The sequence below is a fragment of the Aristolochia californica genome, unplaced genomic scaffold (assembly GCF_029961685.1).
Source record: "Aristolochia californica isolate CCGP_79_NKW_82.1479 unplaced genomic scaffold, dmAriCali1.0.hap1 SCAF_15, whole genome shotgun sequence".
Lineage (NCBI taxonomy): Eukaryota > Viridiplantae > Streptophyta > Magnoliopsida > Piperales > Aristolochiaceae > Aristolochia > Aristolochia californica.
The window spans coordinates 23,471,226-23,487,551 of NW_027181826.1; the positions used below are offsets into that span (position 1 = coordinate 23,471,226).

At 37.5% G+C, this 16,326-nt stretch overlaps 1 protein-coding gene across 2 annotated transcripts; it reads right to left on the reverse strand.

The window, feature by feature from the left end:
- Positions 1 to 14: 14 nt before the first annotated feature.
- LOC137951828 (WPP domain-associated protein-like) lies at positions 15 to 13,846 on the reverse strand. 2 transcript variants are annotated; one of them, XM_068798766.1, is made up of 6 exons: positions 13,697 to 13,846; positions 2,450 to 4,867; positions 2,201 to 2,327; positions 1,401 to 1,502; positions 303 to 374; positions 15 to 185 (listed from the first exon to the last, which is right to left on the reverse strand). In XM_068798766.1, the coding sequence occupies exons 2-6, from the start codon at positions 4,705 to 4,707 to the stop codon at positions 180 to 182; spliced, it is 2,565 nt and encodes an 854-aa protein (XP_068654867.1). In that variant the 5' UTR covers positions 4,708 to 4,867; positions 13,697 to 13,846; the 3' UTR covers positions 15 to 179. The 2 variants fall into 2 exon arrangements, with proteins under 2 accessions (XP_068654867.1, XP_068654866.1); XM_068798765.1 differs by lacking the exon at positions 13,697 to 13,846 and adding an exon at positions 6,550 to 6,688.
- Between the last annotated feature and the right edge of the window lie 2,480 nt (positions 13,847 to 16,326).

Genomic DNA, 16,326 nt, shown 5'->3' on the forward strand with positions numbered 1-16,326 from the left:
GTCCCAAATGGTAACATACCAATTTCATTACAAAAAATAACCTGTATAGACGAGGTATTCCACCCAAGCTAACTATTTGCTTCTTCACTCGATTCTTGTATACACGTAGTCTCTGTACAATGCAGTTCACAACTCACGACCTTGTATGCTGCAGCCACTGCCTTTCAAAACGAGACCGTCTAACACTGTCATAGAATAAAAAGTTAGAAAAAGAAGAATAAAATTAGTTACTGATTGCCTTTGCACGACATTCCTTTGAAACAGTTAAGATTGATTAAGGGATATCAGCAAACAATACTTACTTGCAAATAGATCAGTGGTTTCATATTTTCTCCGTTTAGTTCTCTTCTGACCAACTTCAGAATCTCCATAATCTGTGACAAGAAGCCTGGTAAATAAACTTTGCAGACCATGATAACATAGTACAGAGACGTTTATAGCTACTCCAGTTCAAGTAATTTGTTCGGTTTCCAAGCCCCTACATTTAGAGATTATTGAATCCATTCCTCAGCAAATATTCCGGCAGTGTTAGTGTATGGATTTGATCTCAACAGTTAAATCTGATGATACACATTATCAAATTTAGTAGATGTTTCCGACATTGCTAGCACTAGCCGTAAAACACTGGTCCCAAAAAGCTTTTATTGGAAGAGCACACAGACGGACAAACCCAAAAGCTTCAAAAAATTAAGTTGTAAACAACAAGTGGAGAGAGACGGAGAGAGAGAGAGTAAGAAGGAAAAAAACTGGACATAGGTCCCCATGAAAGATTCAGAAGAATTTTATTATCCAATTATTGCATCATAAGAAATTAATATCTAATTAAATTTATTAGAGAATAAAGAAAAAAAACAATTAAAGACATCTTCCGGTCACTATCATGTATCCTAATAAAGGAGTATAAGAAGACACTGTGACTGTGTCTACTATAAATGAGAAGAAAATAAACTCCAGCATGATAAGTAACATTATATGTATAAAATAAATGCATATCATAAGATTACAAGTAAGATGTATGCAAAAACAATTTCTTCACAAAGTATTGAGGGATTAAAAAGAAAGCTGTTTCATAAACATGTATAACAAATTCAAGGTTGCTACAGATAATCATGTCATAAAATTCTTTGTACAATTCAAGGTTGCTGCAGATAACCATTTCATAAAATTGTATTAAAAAATTACTGCTTCCACCTTGGACACTAGCAATGATCCTTTACTAAGAACATTATGGATAAAACTTTTTCTTTGAATTATAATAAATGGATAAATTGAAAATCTATAAAAGACTGCCATTGTGGATTTCAAAAAGAAAGTTCACAAAACAGATTTTGTATCATGCCTTCTAACTATAAATAGCCAAAAGGAGCACATAAATAAGAAATACACAGAAGCCATCTTACTCCGGGGTAATGCTGCAAAACTGGTGAGTAATGATCAAGGCCTACATATATCTTTTCAAGTAGACTAAGAAGCCCATCCACCTCATCGCCTAACAAATCAACCTGTGGCCCATGAACAATCATGTGCAGACGTTAAGAAAAAATAAAGTAGACTTCACAAAGATATAAACAAAAAAGTTGAACATCATAACTTTACTTTTGAAAATGAGAACTATTAAATTAATATGTTTTGAGGAAATCTATTACATTAATATTGTTAAATAATTAAAACTAAAAATGCCTAGACACACCTGAAACATTGTTTTAGCTGCTAAGGTACAAATGGTTAAGATTTTTTTTTTTTGAGAAAGATGAGAAAAAAATTATCACAGTTATAGAAGTCGAAAGGAAGACATTGCTTTCCATGCAGTAATGCATCCACCAAATCAGACTATTTAACTGCACATATAATCAACCATCACTTAAGAAAAAAAGAAAAGAAAAAAAAAAGGCAAGCTGATCAAGTGTACAGTTCACACAAATCATCCTCCAAGAAAGACCCAATGAACAATTGCAGAAATTCTCAAGAAAAGAAATCAGAGTTCCTTTCTTTCACACAAGTACACTCCAGTTTATCTTCTTGTTTACTATAAATCTGCTTCCACCGATTCCTGACAAACTTTGAACCATGATATTGCTGTTTCCGTAGTTCATCTATTGAATGAGTGAACTCCTAAATCTTGTGCTGTAAATAACTAAAATTAAGACACAGATTTTGCAAAAGGTGGAAATCAATCATGAATGACTTATCACTGTTATACCTCCTCTTCTGCCTTCTGAAGGTCCACACATCTTCTCTCAAAGCTTTGTTTGTACAATAACGCCTTTCTCTTAAGTGCATTCACTTGCTGAACCAGTGGCTTGGAGTGATGGCTAAGTTTTTCTAATCTGCAGGCAGAAACAAGACTGATACGTAAGAAAACTAACTCAGACGTTAGCAAAAGGAAGAACATCGGTGTTTTTATTGGTTGCTATTTGAAAATGAAAAAAAGCAATAAGCGAATAAGTACCTAAGTTTGTTTTCTACAAAACTCTCAGTCACTTTATGTTCAAAATCTGTCAATGCTTTTGACAATATTTGAATAGAAGAGATAGAAGATTCAATTTGCCTTTTATTTTCCTCCTTACTGGCAAGGGCAGATGATACCATCCTTTGCTTCTCTTGAATGATATTATGAAGTTGACTGGTTTGTTGCCCTGCATCCCTCAAAGCTTTCTCAGATAATGCTAATTTCTGCTCCAGTTCACATGTTTTTGCTTGATACACACCATTGTCTTTCAAAGCCTCCTCTAACTTATCCTTTACATATTTACATTGTCCACTATTTTCAAAAACTAACCTTTCATGCTGAAACTTTTCATCCCTCAGCTTATTAAGTTCTTCAAAAACTTGCTCATAATGCTCTTTTTGTTTCCTCAGTGAGAACCCAACTTCAGATGCCAGCATCTCCTTCTCTACTATGGATGTTGAAAGCACAGAAACCTCCTGCTTCAATCTCTCTTTCTCCACAACTGCTGAATGCAAAGCTTTCTCATTCTCCAACAGTGAGTTTTCAAGATGAATGATCCGTCCTTTGTCCATGTTGGATTTTAGCATCATGAGATTCATGTTCGCCTCAAATTCCCCAATTATCTCTTTGTAGATAATTTCAAAAGTTTCATACATGTTGACAGCCACAAGATCTGAATCTTCAACAGAAAATCTAAGTTCAGAAAATTTTTCTTTAATAATACTCTTATAAATCTCTTCTCCAATAAATGTTTCTACTCTTGCATCTTCAATATCATTTTCCAGCTTTTTAATATTTTCCCATAAGTTTGCCTCTACTAGTGTTTTTTCCAAGACCTTCTTGGATGCATTTGACACCTTAGCAATCAAACATCGAATTTCTTCTGTTTTCTCTTGAAGCAACTTTCTAAGATGTTGATTATCCAAGAGAAGAGCCTCATTTCTTTTTTCTAAACTATGCATAGCGTCTTTACTATCAGCAGTTGACTGTAACTTTTCATTCTCCACAAGGATACCGTCCAACTTCAGAATGACATCTGGAATCCTTTTCCTTACGAAATCAAGCTCCTTATCTCTCCGCAAGTGGGAAGAACCTTGCTCTTTGAGATATTCCCGCTTGAGCCTGAAATATTGCTCTGTCATCTCTTGAACCATAGACTCATGGCTTCTCTTCAGTTTCATCCTTTCTGATTGGAAATAACTTATTAAGTCGTCCTTTTTCATGTGCATCAATTGTGCAGCTTCTAAAGTTTCTGAAGTGGTATTCTTCAATAAATCAGAGTTTCCTGTAGCAGAATTACCATTTTCCTCCCCAAGGGAAGCTGCAGGTGGACCGTAATTTCCCAAAACCTTCCGATGGGTCCATTCTTCAAATCCTTCTTGAGATCCAACAGTCTGCAGCTTCCCAGGTTCAGGAACAACCAACGACATAGAAATAGTATCCAATTCTTGACGTAACCTTCTGAGTTTATCATCAAAATCTGGAGTGAAGTTCCGATTTTGACCTCTTTCTTCCACAAGCTTCGCTTGGAATTCTTGTTGAAGGCTCTTCATGTAGCTTTGCAGCACCAATCTCAAGACTTCTTCTTGGAAATCCAAATTCCGCTTATGTTCATCAAGTGATGAGTTAAAAACAAGAACCATCTCCTCAACCTGTCCACATTGTAAATTTATAATACCACCTAAGGTGTCAAGGCTTACTTCAATGCCAGAAAATGTCTCCATCAGCTTTTCCTGTTGGTTGCTCCCGTTCATACCCACTTTGTTACTTGCACTGCAATATGACTTTACAGCCTTGATTCCTTTTTTAATCCTCTGGAAGTTCTCTTCTGATGCCAAACTTATATTACTCAAATGCTCCTTGAAACTTTTCCACTCATCATTTGTATGGGAAGAGCTCAACGGAAAAATGCATTTTATTCCTTCTAACTCAAGCTCCTTATTTCTTAAATTGGACTTATATGAACTAAGCTTTTTGTTTAACAATGCCATTTCAGTTTCCTTCATGGTGATTGTCTCAGCAGCCTCCTCAGAGATTGCACTGACCATACCCTTGATGACAGAGTCAGTCACCATCCTTGAGACAGTAAGACGACCATTGATATCTTCCCAGTAAGAATCCCATTCTTCAAGAAGGGGAGCTTCATAAGGAGGTATATCATCACTGAAATTTTCAGTTCCTTCGGGATAACTGCTTTTATGCACCAATGTGTCACTAGATGAACTAATCATGATATCAGAAACATCTGAACTACCCATAGGTGGATAAAATGTAAAAGGACTTGATCTCCACAACCAAGAATATATACAATTTCAATCAAGAAAAATACAATGTTCAGAGATCAAGCTTGCTCCCATTCCACATGACACGCACAATTTGTTAACCAAGTCCAACTTCAAAGGCATTAAACCACGAAGGCTACAAAGAAGAAGCAAAATCAGAACTCCTAGTAAGAAATCATATGTACAAAAAATTAAAACCTGAGTATAACAAATAAGTTAAAAGAAATAAACTGTCCAACCAAAGCTCATACAATCTAGACAGCATCAAACAACTGGTACTTTCAATAGGGTTAGATGTCATCCAACTAAACTTACATCAACTTCTTTCCATGTGAAACCTATTTTGCTAGATCTCTATCTTTCAAACAACTAATGAAAAAATAAATAATAAAGAGAAAGTACTGGAGTTTTTTCCAAGCACCTAATGCACCCTAAGAATTGAACTCAAATCTCACGTTAAGAATCCTTCCATTTGGCCACTGACCAAAAGCATCTATAGAATGATAAAAATTGGTACTAGAATTTTTTTTTAAAAAATAGTGAAGTTCAAAATTTCACTTCAGTGAAAGCTGCTTGAAGCAGAATGAAGATTTGCCAAAATTTTGAGTTGCCACAAAATGACAAGAAACACAAAGACAACTTCGTTTACACTGGCAAAGAATTAATTAACTTTGTAATTGAAGCAAAATAAGGAATTAATCAACAGGATAAAAATTTCACAGAGTCTAGTGCAAAAGTCAAAATCCTATGGCACTTTTTCAACCATCCAAAATGCAAAAGAAAAGCCCATTAATTAACTTTGCAATTGAAACAAAATAAGGAATTAATCAACAGGATAAAAATTTCACAAGAGTCTAGTGCAAAAGTCAAAATCCTATGGCACTTTTTCAACCATCCAAAATGCAAAAGAAAAGCCCATCCAAGTAATTTAAAACCAAAACATCAATTGTAAAACAAGTACAAAGAAAAAGTCACAATCACCTCAGTGAGAAAGGGAATCAATCAAGAAATAATTGAGTGAAAAGTGAAAAAACCATTTATAAAAAAAAAAAAAACTGAAACTAAAACCTGAAAACCTACCACATACTGATTTCACTAAAACAACTCTTATAGGTCTTATTGACACTAAATTCTATTAGGTATTTTCAAAGAAGATATGCACTTCTATGCACTCTAGATTGAAATGAAACTCTTAATTCCTTTTCTTCTCCATCCACACAATTTAAACTTTTCTCTCAAACACAGAAAGCAAACAATCAATATAAAACACAGAAAACTGAAATAAAAGATATCCGTCAATCCAAGTTCAAATTGTAATAAGATAAGAACACAATTTAAATCGAAACTTCAAACCAAATAAGCGTAAACATTTAGATAAGCATGAAAAAACTATCCCTCAGACGGTAGTTGCCCCCAGTAAACTCGAAACCATACAAAAACTCTTCACTGAAAATCTAACAGGACATAAAAGCAAGATGCCAAGAATCCACAACGTAAAGGGACTTCTCAACAAAGTCTTCAAGGACTCAATAAAAATTCTCTACAAAAGAAACAATATAAAAGACTGAAAAAGAGTATAGACAAATAATTTAAAACGCTTTTAACAATACACACAACAACAACAACAACGACAACAGCAGCAGCAGCAGCAGCAACAACAACAACAACAACAATAAGATACAAAAAAAAAAAGAAAAAAAAAGGAAATTGATCAGACAAATTGCGATAAAAGAATGTAACAAAACAGCTCCATATCCCAATTTCAACGCAAATGAACGAAATGTGAATCTGTAAGAGGGAGATGAAAGTGAAACTAACCGACTGACAGCATTTCTGGTTTCCAGTTCCAAGCCTTTTCCCGTCATGCCCGCAGGAATTTCCCAACTACTGCCGGCACATACTTTCTCCCGCCAAAAAAAAACGATTTCAGCAGAAAGAAGTCTCTCTTTTTGTCGGTTATTAGGGTTCGGAGGACAGAGGGAAAAAGGAATCAGCTTCAGGCAGTTTGACGAAAAGTTGCTACTGTTGAGCGGGAAAATGGACACCTAATAAAGCACAAAAACTAGTCCGACTTTCGCCGTAATTTACGATCACACCATTTACCCTCTTCTTTCCTTGCAACGTACTCGTGGACATCTTCTAGTGTAGCATCAAGCAAAGGGGACTGGGCCCCCACGGTTTAAGTAGACAGCAAAGAAGGCAATTTTGAGGCCCAAACCAGTCAAGCCTCTCTGAAGTAATCGAAATCCAGCTTTGATTATGAAACCGTTATCTACTTAACTCATCGACTCGGTCGTTAGAGCGAGTTGAGCGAGTGAAGCCGAGTCGAGTTGCTGGTGGTGCCCAAGGTATCTTATCATGGCACATCATCCTCCCCATACCCAACCACAGCAACTTTTGCAGGAGCAGAAAAATTATGCAATACTCCTCTAATTCATGATAATTATACTAGCGTTGAAACTCATAAAAGGAAACTTGATGAAGGAAAAGTATTGCAGGAAGCCACATATATACTCTTTGATTTATGTTCCTGAATGGTTTTCGATCTATCTTTCATGTTTCAAAAGGTTTTCTTAGCAAAATTTGATTGAAATTGGTGAAAAAGCTGAGCAGTGTTTGAGTTGTACAACCATAGTTATCATAGAGTCGAAGTTTGCATGGAGGACTCCTACGTAGAGCTCTTTTGCATGAAGTAGAGTTTGTATCTCCTGGAATGTTTTCCATTTCCATATAATGATATCAGCACCAGTACCCCAATGTATTGATTCTCAAAGAGTAATCATAAATTGGCTAACATCTCCAATTTTCTCTCTAAAATTTCTTCTCAGGTTAAGGTTGCAACCGTCATAGTCAACAATTACTGATCACTATTCGATTTTTATTTGAGGCTTGAGCAAGGAGTCTAAAGAACAGAATTGCCAAAGGCTGATCAAAAGCCCAACAATCTGTCCAGAATTTGACACGAGAAGCAGTCTTCACCTGAAATCTTACCCCTTCAAGGACCGAATCAGTCAGCTTCAGAATTCTTTTCCATAGGGGAGAGGGTCTGTGATTGGGGAGTTGGGGCAGGAACCAGAAGTTACTAGCATATCCATATTTTATGACCTGTCTCCATAACGCATCATTGCTTGTGGGAAATCTGCAGCTCCATTTGGCTAGAATGGCCTTATTCATGCTTTTCACTTGTCTAAGTCGAAGTCCTCTAATCTTTTATCTTCCCATCTAACAAGATAGTAATTTGAAGGATCAGATGAGCCATGCCATAGAAAGCGCCTCTCTAGTGCCTAAATTTTATTTGCAATACTTGCTGAACACTAGAGAAAAGAGAAGAGACGAGCTCAGGAAACTTTACAAGAGTTGAACGCCCAACCTCAGAAAGAAGCTTGCTTTTCCAATTCCAGAGCCACCATTCAAATCTCTCAATGATGGGAGCTCAGAGAGTTTTGGAAGGTTGGTTGAAAGAAAAAGGGAAGCCAAGGTAACTAGCTAGGAGTTGCCCGACTTGGCACCAAGAATCTTACCCAGTTGAACTAGGTTTTCTTGTGAACATTGGAAGCACCAAGAATCTTACCCAGTTGAGCAGGGTTTTCTTGTGAAACATGGATGTCAAACAAGGCAGACGTTCCCCAATTAACTTTGTACCCAAAAATTGACTCATAGAATATTAAGCGTTTTTAGGTTAATCATCTGACAGGGAGTGGCTTCACAAAAACATAGCATGTCATCCACAGATTGGAGGATGGGGATATCCAAACCTTCAACATCTGAAATCAGATTCAATCAATATTTGAACCCTTTTTTTTTTTTTTAAAAAGGCATACATTCCAAAGTCCATAGGCAAAGAATACAAATTCAGCATTGCACAGTAATTCCCCTCTTTAGCTAAAAATCTGCACAGCTATTAGCTGATCTAGGAATAAGAGACTGGTTATAAACAATAGTCAATCTAAGATCCTGAATTTCAAGAAATACAGGCTAGTGGCACCAAGGAGGTTTCTTCTTCCCCGAACACCAGCTAATGACATTGCCAGAACCCCTTCAACATGAAGCAAACCATCAAATTTTAGTTCAGAACATCCGCAAGCCATGAAGGACAGCATGGAGTTTGGCACATGTCGAATCAGAATGGTCTAAAGTAACAGCAAAGGAAGACAAAATCTCCCCAAGCAAGTTTGTAAAGATACCACCTAATACAGATGGCTTAGGGTTGTTGAAAAGGAACCATCAAAGTTTAGCTTTATCACCCCTTCACCTGGAGGAGGCCACTTAGCCTGCGATGACTTCTTGATCAAAGATTAGTTAGCAATCCAGCGCCAATTGAAACGGATAAGGCCCCAGAAAATTTCTTCGAAAATATTAAGAAAACACAGCCATGGTTCCATGTGAAACATGATCCTATCAACAATGGAGCACCAAGGAGAAGCCGACTGCCAGAAGCAACACCGATTTCTCTCCCACCAAATACCCTAGGGAATGAAAGCTAAGCATGCCTTTAGCATTATTTTACCCATAAGCGGCAGAGAAATACCCATAACCATGATAAGAAAATCAATAAACAATTGGCATGCAGGGAGAGAGAGACCAAACAAATTAAGATAGAAGTTCCATGTCTTCCAAGAGAAAGTGCAGTGAACTAGCAAATGATCTATGGTTTCTTCAAACTGACCATGCAGCAAGCAAGCCAAGCTTGAAAGAGACGAACCTCTAATCAAATTATCTCTAGTCAAAATCTCCCCATGCAATGCACTCCAAACAAAGAATTTGATTTACGAGGCCCAGATAAACTCCAAGCAAACGAAGCAGTATGATTAAGAGAAGCAATCAGCAATTTATCATAACAAGTAGTGTTGAATTTATGGAAAAGAGAAATACTTCATTGATTTATGTAATCAGAGTACATGAACCTCTATTTATAATAGAGGAAGGTAGTAGAGTCCAATTACAATTAAACTACCTTTGTCCTAATTACATCCAAACTCTAACACTTAAAGATAATTCCTAGTATAATTAAATAACCCAATATAAATAGAAGACTAACATGACTAAAACACCTTTAAACTGAAACTTCTCTATGAGACCTACTTCCATAATAATTGTGGTTCTGTTAGACTTCTTATTGTGTAAGACTTCTTATGCCACCTCACGTGATAATGGTGGGTCCCATATCTTATGGGCTTGGGCCCATTTTCCAACACTCTTGGATATGTGGGTCTTTCTTGGTCTTATGGGCTTGAGCCCATCTTCCAACATACTTGGATATGTGGGCTTAGGCTCATCTTCCAACTAGTAGGAACTAAGAATATACCTCTAGAAGATGGGCACTAGACCAGCTTATCTTGGTGTGAAGGTATACCTGATCCAGATCCTTAACCAGATTACAAATATCAATGACCTGAAGGTCACTGAAAGGCCGCCTGAATAAGAAACTGACTGAAAAGAACCAGCATTCTTCATACCAGAGAAAAGGGCATCTCGTTTCCTTGTAAGTTGTGGAGGCAAGGAAAACGACTTCTAAGAGGTTCATTTAGTTTCCATAAGTCAGTCCAGAAGTGGGTCTTCTGACCATTTTCCACTGAGAACCTGATATCGGGGTGAAATGCCAGAACGTATGAATATACCTCCAAATGTCAGAGAGGCACTGAGAGCATCACTCTTTTAGCCAGCAGAAAGAATTTGATTGACCCAACTTCTTAGTAACAAAAGGAAACCATAGAAGCTCCGGGTAAGTGTTCAGACACCAGCACCCTTTAGTTAAGAGAGCAAGGCTGAATTCAAGGATGCATTGGATCCCCAACCCACCATACATTTTTGGCTTACAGATTTCGGTCCACGAGACAAGATGGTGCTTAAAACCTTCCGAATATCCCTTCCAGAGAGAAATTTTCATTATTTTCTCAATTTGGTTAGCAATGCTTATTCGCCAGTGTAAGAAAGATAGGTATAAGCTGGAATGCCGTGAAGGAGCCAATTTTTGGACCTAGCGATGGAGAAGAGATAAAAGATTCTCCCACAATGTTAAACATCATAAACGATAATGGATTGCCTTGCCGAATGCCTCTAAAATTCTAGAAATAACCACAAGCACTGACATTCACAAGGACAGAGAAAGAGGCGGATGATACACTAACTTCTAACCCACATCCTCCATCTCCTACCAGATCTCGTTCACATCAGAACAAAATCAAGGAAGCTCCAACTATGCAGTCACAAGCTTTTTAAACTTGACAAGGACTCTTGTCATTTTCTTCTTGTTAAATAGTCTGCAAGCTCCTGGGCATAAGAGAATTGTCCAAAATGTGCCTTCCATGAATAAAAACACTTTGGCAGGAACTAACAACACAAGGGAGGGCATTGCTTAAACAGGTAGCTAGAACTTTTGCAATAATTTTGTATATGCTTGTAGTAAGGCTGATGTACCTGTAGTGGGAGGGCTTCTCTGGCTGGGATTCTTTGGAACCATAGCACGCCAATGGTTTTGCTAGTGATACCTTAAAAATATGACATTTAGGGAGAAAATAGAAGAGAAAAGAGAAGAAAAGGAGACTTGGGAGAAGATTGGCCTTGCTGCCTTGGAGAATGTGCCATAAAAGCATGCTCTTCCTCTTTTTAAGCAGGGTTTAAGTGATATTTTATAAAAGGACAAAAACAACCCTCACTACTCAAAATTACAAATCTCCTAAAATACATGTCTAAATTGAATGGAAATTGAACTATAGATAAAATAAGACATTGTCTATCTAAAATCCATATTATAAGAGACAATGTAATGTAAGAAATAAATAAAATGCCCCTGAACTGGTGTTTTAACATTTTCATAGAACTCCACAAATAAAAGGGTCATATCTTCCTTGAGAAAATGCCAACAAGCTTTAAAGAATTTAGCAATTAAAGCCATCAAGGCTGGGTGCCTTATCTCTGGGTAGAGAAGAGATTGTTTTCTCAATCTCATCAGAGGAAAAAGGAAGCTCGAGGTTCTCATGCATAACAAAGTCAATAGTTACAGACTTGATCCAGGACACTGGTACAGTATTTAACTATTTTTTTTTGCTGATGAGTGAATGCTATTGGCATTAATCTTCTGACAAGTTGCTCATGAATGTGAGCACAAACAGTATTCTAAATTATGGACATGTGGTTATCTACAAACCTGATGTGAGGCATATAAGGGCAATGGCTTGTGGTGCAGAAATATAGCCAAATGATGGAGCTTCTTGTAAAGGCTTTCTAATTGTGTCCTGACTGAACACTGTAGAGATAGTGAACAAAGTAAGGACAATGTAATATTTGGAGAAAAAGAAAATGTATCTTTGATTCCTTGCAAGATTCTTATAACATAAAACATTCGTTTTTCTTTTATCCATGTTTACATACCAATTCAAATGGTAAAATGCTGCTCACCATCGATGGCAGTTTTAAAGCCAGGAGGGGGATCTTTGATAAAAATAATAATCCTTTCTGTAGATAGCTGGTTAAGTTGAAGAATTGGCCACCATTTTTATTTATTTTTATTTTTATAGAGAATGGTGGGAATTGGCCACCATGACTTACAGCTATCATCCACAACCAACACTACAAAACCCCACAGCTTCATTGCCCATCTTGCCTCTTGAAAGCTCTGGATATTTGGAATCAGAACCCATATGGTTAAAGTTAACAGACATTCAAGCTGGTGTTAGTATAGTGATCTCAACCTTGTGAAAATGGAATGTCTACAACCACCCATCAGTTTTGCCCAAATGTTTCACTGAGAAGTTTGACACATCCTGCTCTTAGTTGCAAGTGAAATCACTAGTTGGCAAAGCCTTATATCTGTATCGTACATTTGGATCCAGCAGACCTGAGGGTCTATTGGAATGCATTTGCTGTAAAAAATATTAGGGGCTTATAGGTACTAAAGTAATTACCCCGCGGTAGTTGAGAGGAGCTGTCAAGAGCCATTCTAAATTACAGTCACTAAAAAGGCCAAGCAAGCAAAATGAACTTGCCAGATTCAAAGGCACACGATTCACCAATAGTAAAATATTTTCTCACTCAAACTTGGTAGTTCAAGTTTAAATAGCTTAGAACACAAACTGCAGACAAAAAACAAAAAGATCAAATGGCAGACACAAATTGGGCTGGTCTTGGGTCAAAGATAGACCTCAATTCCTTGTCCAGGCCTACAATCTAAGATAGAAGTCACGAAAATCGTTTGTCATCATCAAACTGAAAAACCAAATCAAACTGCTCTTAGTGCATTCCCTGTGTCCCATATTGCTCAGTTCCTTTCCGTTTTTTTTATTAATATATGTATGGTTCTTTATCAGATATCACTTCAAAAAAAAAGAAGCTGAAAGTTGATGTTTTGTGTAGAGAGTTTTATAATTATTCATTTTCAATCAATCAGTTTTCAGACCCTCATAGCCATAACCACATCCCACAAACCCCAACATTCATAAGTCACAACAAGCACAATATATTTCATCAGATTTATTGCCCTCCAAAACTGAAACACTGAATCTAGTCAAGACAGAAAGCTGGTCTACCTAATGATAATATCAATGATAATAGTTCTTATAACAAAACTAAAAAAATCAGAAAATAATCATCGGAAAAACCACGCCTGAACTTCCACCAACAATGTCCAACTACTGCCTTTATAACTGCAACTTTCTTTGAAGAAAATAAACTCAACAAAAAATTTTGAGTCAATAGTATTGATCATAAAATAAGACAGCCCAGAGATTAGAAAAGAAATGCTATATAGTAAGAACATATGACACTTAGCAATCAATGTACAGACTTCTCATTTTGATTCTACATTTGATGATCTGTCCCTACTCCTTACAGTCTCACAGTTCTAATGCTTGGCACTACAATTTGCTCAATTCAATTGACATTGAATGCATTAACAAGGGTCAGTTGCTTACCAACCAAAAAAGCATAAATGTGAAAATACTTAAAACTGCAGAATTTCCAGTCATACCTATTGAAAATGTTCAGGGAGATTGAAGACTTTCCTCAGCAAAAGAAGGCACAGCACCTACACTCTCAGCACCAGAAGACAAAAACACCGAGATTTGGTTGCATTTCCCAGCTGAGTGATTATGTATTGTCCAGTAACGGGCAAATTGGCTGCCTCCACTAAGTACCAATCAAAACGGAAACAGCCGAATGTAACGGCGCTTTTGCTCCGGATAAGGGAATCGCCTCATATTCGGTCTAAGCCACTCATGTGCTAGGGTCCCACGACGTGTACAGTGTAAATCAATAAACGGAATCCAAACAGCAGCGGTCGATGCCGTGGGAACGCTCACTCCTTTTTTTAATGGATACCAACAGAGGCTTGAGGAGAGACATTCAATAAAGCAGCAATGCCTACGTCCTTTTCAGAACGGTAGTGGTGACTTGTGTCGTAGATATTAGAAAAGGCCGAGCGAGACGATTCTCGACAAGAGCAAAAGAACAGAATTTCTACAATCTACATTTGCAGGTGAAGAACAAAGGAAAGCAGAAAGTAGCAAAGAGCAAAGGAAACTGCGTATTTCAAATGAGGATGTAAATTTGCAAGAAGAGGAAAAGTCGTGTATATTAGAGGAAAACGAAGAAATTTAACATCGATACCGTATATCAGGTAGGGACTTCAATAAGTTATGCTAGCTAGCTGTTACATCAAGACTCTTATTAATGAGCGGAAGTATAATTCGCTGGAGTTGCATTAAATGGTTCAAAATTTGAATCCGGCAAAGTTAAGAGAGCTCACAGGAACCTACTTATCACTGAAGAGATCACGTTCTTTCACAGTTTTCGTCTGAAAAAAAAAAAAAAAAAAAAAGTTGTAGCTGAAACTGATAGATCAGGAAGCTACTTTCAGACAACTTAAAAGAATTGGAGATGCTTACAGAAATCAGAGATGTCCGTGTCTAGAAGCCACGCATCCCCGCTTTATTGCAGGAAATAAAAAATAAAAAAAGGAAAAGCGGGACATAAAAAGCACTGCTCGCCGAAGCTTGTGCAATCGAAGGGAAATTCGCATCGGAAAAGTCGGTACACTGTTGGTTCTTTTGCAACACAGTGAGGTGATTGAGATGCAGAGATGAGTCCAGCAGAAATATGTTTCACTATCTTCAACCGCCGCATGATATCCTTGTGATCCAAAATTTTCCGATCGTCTCTTCTTGTCAAGCGAGAATCAGTGCCACATCGACATCTTCTACACTCTTCCCCTCTCCCCATTCCACACAAAGAGATCTAGAAAAATCAAAGGCTGACCACCAATCCAGCTTTAAATCGAAATGTTCTCAGCTCCGGCAAAACTCGACAATGCATCGTTTCTCCTCAGAATCGTCGTCTACTTGGTTCTAGGGTCGACATGGGCCGTCCAATCAGTCTCACGGGAAGTCCGGCCGTCGGAGCATGGTCTATCGTTCCAAAAGGAGCCGGAAGCCGTGCCGCCGGCGATGAAGTCGTTCTTCAAGGGATCGGCCACGTCCTCGTTGTCGGAGCCGTTGCCGCGGGAGACGAAGAACTCGAGCGACAACGACGCCTTCTGGTCGCCGGACAGGTTTGGGCACGTGAGGAAAGGGGAGAGTCACGTGAGGACGGTGATGTTGGTGGCCAGCTTGGCTTGCGGCGTCGGGGGACTCGTTTTGTTGGTGGCAGCTGGCCTTGTTTACGTGCTGCTGACTCGCCGCAACAAGAAGTGAGTGACTCTGCCCCGTCCCCTCGAGTCAATCTTTGCTATGAGAGAATGTGAAGGATTCATTGCTACATTTTTATTAAAATCCAGTTAAGGTTTCTCTACAACTTTATATTTTATTATTTTCTTTCAAGTTTAGATATTATGTTTTATTATAAACTTTATATTTTACATGATTTGAGGAAAAATCAGTCTACCCATTTCAAACAAACATGACACAACTCATAATCCCCAGGTTAAGTTGACCTCCCAAATTAATTGCTGCCCACTAAACCAAGTGTTTAGGTCAATTTCTGATGGGGATAAGGTTTGGTAGTCTGAAACTGGTCAAGAGTAACTATGCATGGTAGTTGATGAATTTAAAAGATTTGTTAATAGTTTAAGAGAAACTAATCATTTTAAGGATACTATCCTATGCAAAAGTCTCATAGAGGAGCAAATGGCAAAGTTTCTCTATATAGTTGGTCGAAATCGGAGGTACAGTCTAGTGAAATTCCTCTTCTTTTATTCTAGAGAAACATTTGGTCGTCACTTACATGAAGTTCTTGAAACAATCATGTCCTTGGAAGATATGTTTTTTCCAACCTAATGGATTAGAAGGTGGATTAGAAATAATAAAAACAACAATAAATTTGGTTGTACTTTTAAGGATTGTGTGCTAACTATTGATGGAACAGATATTTGTGTAAAAACAAAACAGTAGATGATATATCAAAATATCATGGACAAAAGGAGCGTCTAACACAAAATGTGTTGGCAACATGAAGTTTTGATCTAAAGTTCACATATGCTTAGGCTGGTTGAGAAAGCTCCGCATCTTCTTCGAGGATTTTGAGTAATGCATCGACAAGAAAAGTAGACAAGTTGATCGTGCCTAAAGGTTATTTCAAAGGTATATTTTATTGTAATACTTAATA

Bases quoted from the DNA above. Each gene is read 5' to 3' on its own strand.
- LOC137951828 (XM_068798766.1), bottom strand. From the start codon at position 4,707: ATGGGTAGTTCAGATGTTTCTGATATCATGATTAGTTCATCTAGTGAC. The intron at 2,328-2,449 runs GTACTTATTCGC...TTCTGCCTGCAG, and splicing joins TTTGTAGAAAACAAACTTAG to ATTAGAAAAACTTAGCCATC. The intron at 375-1,400 runs GTAAGATGGCTT...TTCTTGTCACAG, and splicing joins TTTTGCAGCATTACCCCGGA to ATTATGGAGATTCTGAAGTT.